This window comes from Buceros rhinoceros, unplaced genomic scaffold, assembly GCF_000710305.1.
Source record: "Buceros rhinoceros silvestris isolate BGI_N320 unplaced genomic scaffold, ASM71030v1 scaffold21734, whole genome shotgun sequence".
Classification (NCBI taxonomy): domain Eukaryota; kingdom Metazoa; phylum Chordata; class Aves; order Bucerotiformes; family Bucerotidae; genus Buceros; species Buceros rhinoceros.
This window is the reverse complement of record NW_010407944.1, coordinates 15,066-16,668: the sequence shown is the minus strand read 5'-3', so window position 1 is coordinate 16,668 and position 1,603 is coordinate 15,066. Positions and strand designations below refer to the sequence as shown.

General features: G+C 61.5%; 1 protein-coding gene across 1 annotated transcript in view; it reads right to left on the bottom strand.

Annotated features, from left to right (window-relative positions):
* Positions 1-304: 304 nt before the first annotated feature.
* NLRC3 (NLR family, CARD domain containing 3) overlaps positions 305-1,603 on the bottom strand; it is a gene marked incomplete at its 5' end in the record, with an annotated part of 10,510 nt that continues 9,211 nt past the window's right edge. The window contains 4 exons of the mRNA XM_010134707.1: positions 305-395; positions 867-950; positions 1,153-1,236; positions 1,469-1,552. Of these exons, the coding sequence (XP_010133009.1) occupies positions 305-395; positions 867-950; positions 1,153-1,236; positions 1,469-1,552 (343 nt within the window). The remainder of the gene's footprint in view (positions 396-866; positions 951-1,152; positions 1,237-1,468; positions 1,553-1,603) is intronic.

The window sequence follows — 1,603 nt, the reverse complement described above, 5'->3', positions numbered from 1 at the left end:
TGGGATCTACCCTCTCCTCCCTCTTTTTTCTATCTCACCCACTCCTCACATCTCCCCCAGGGCCTGGATAAGCAGGGACGTGGGTGCACATCCCTCGGCTTTCAACACTAGTGAGTCTTCACCCTCCTGCGCTGCTGGTCCAGAGGCCCCAGGTCCTCCTGGGCCGTTCCAGGGAGCTCAGGAGCTCTCCTTGCCCCAGCTCTCCTCCCTGAGAAGAGCAGGTGGAGGGCCGAGCAGCTCCCTATGGAGGCACACTGGCCAAAGGGGACCCACCGGGCCACCTCCTCGCTGCGGCCAGGCACCTTCACACGTCCACCACACAGTCAGGAGAGTTTGTCCGGATAGCATCAGAGATCATCTTGGCTCCCGACTGGCCAATGCGGTTCCCCTGCAGGCTGGGAGCAAAGAGGAGGAGTTCAGGCTGGGACACGAGGCAGAGCAGGATCTTCAGTGTGTACAAGAGATGCTTCCCAGCTTCACACCAGCATCCAGCATCATCTGCACCCTCCCCCCGCCATCCAGGAGCTCTTGCTGGGACCCCTCAGCTGAGAGCCCAGAGGCAGGTGAGAAGCTGGAGAAAGCCCCTGGGGAGCTGGAGGGGCCGAGTCAGCCTGTGGCTGTGGTGACTGTGGCTGTGGAGAGTCTTTGGCTTTGGGGTGGTTCTTCGCCCCAGAGAGGAGCTCTGAGGTGTAGAGCTGTGCGGGTACGGTGGCTGTCACGCTGTGAGGAGCACAGGGTGCCCTTGCCCCACACCCCATCAGGGATGTCCCTGTAGGGCAGCCAGCAACGGGCAGTGCCAGTGGTGGGGAAGGTCCCTCAATGATTCCCATGGTCTCCCCTCTCCCTACCTACCATCCCCCACTTACTTCACGTAGGCAAGGCCGTGGTTGCCCTTCAGCGCGGTGGCGATGCAGATGGCTCCATCCATGCCCAGGGAGTTTTCCTGCAGGCTGCGGGAGGCAGGAGGGTCATAAAGCACTGGCCAGGAAGACGTGGCACCAGGAGGGGATGCATGCCAGGGGCATTGGGAAAAGCCACCAGCTCAGGAGTTTGTTCCACCGAGAGCTGCTGGCCTGGCCGCCCCGTCGCTGCTCCCTCCAGGAAGGTCTGGAAAGGCTCTTCCTGGCTTAGCCCAGGGATCAGGATACTTACTTCAGCTGGCGGAGGCTGCGGTTCACCTTCAGCGCATTGGCCATCGCCTTGGCCCCTGCCACACCGATGGAGTTTCCCCGCAAGCTGTGAAGAAAGGCAGGCGGTGAGGAAGGACAGCTCGGGACAGCCCCGTGCTCTCCGTGGACGAGAGGAGGAGCAGAGAGGTGGCTCCGTGCCAGCAAGTCAAGAGACAGACACGCCAAGTCTGACAGGTCACGATGCAAGGGTGGAAACTGAGCTAAGGAGCAGAGTCCTGGACACCCTCAGGGGGAAGTGTCACAGCCATGGGGACTTGGTGGCTCCACTGAGCACTTACTCCAGGATCTGCAGGCTCTTGTTGACCATCAAGGCTTCTGCCAGGGCTTGGGCACCAGCCGCACCGACTGAAGCTGCCTGCAGGCTGCAAGAGAACCAGGACCCTTCAGCGCATGTTGTGAGGTGGCCATGGTGT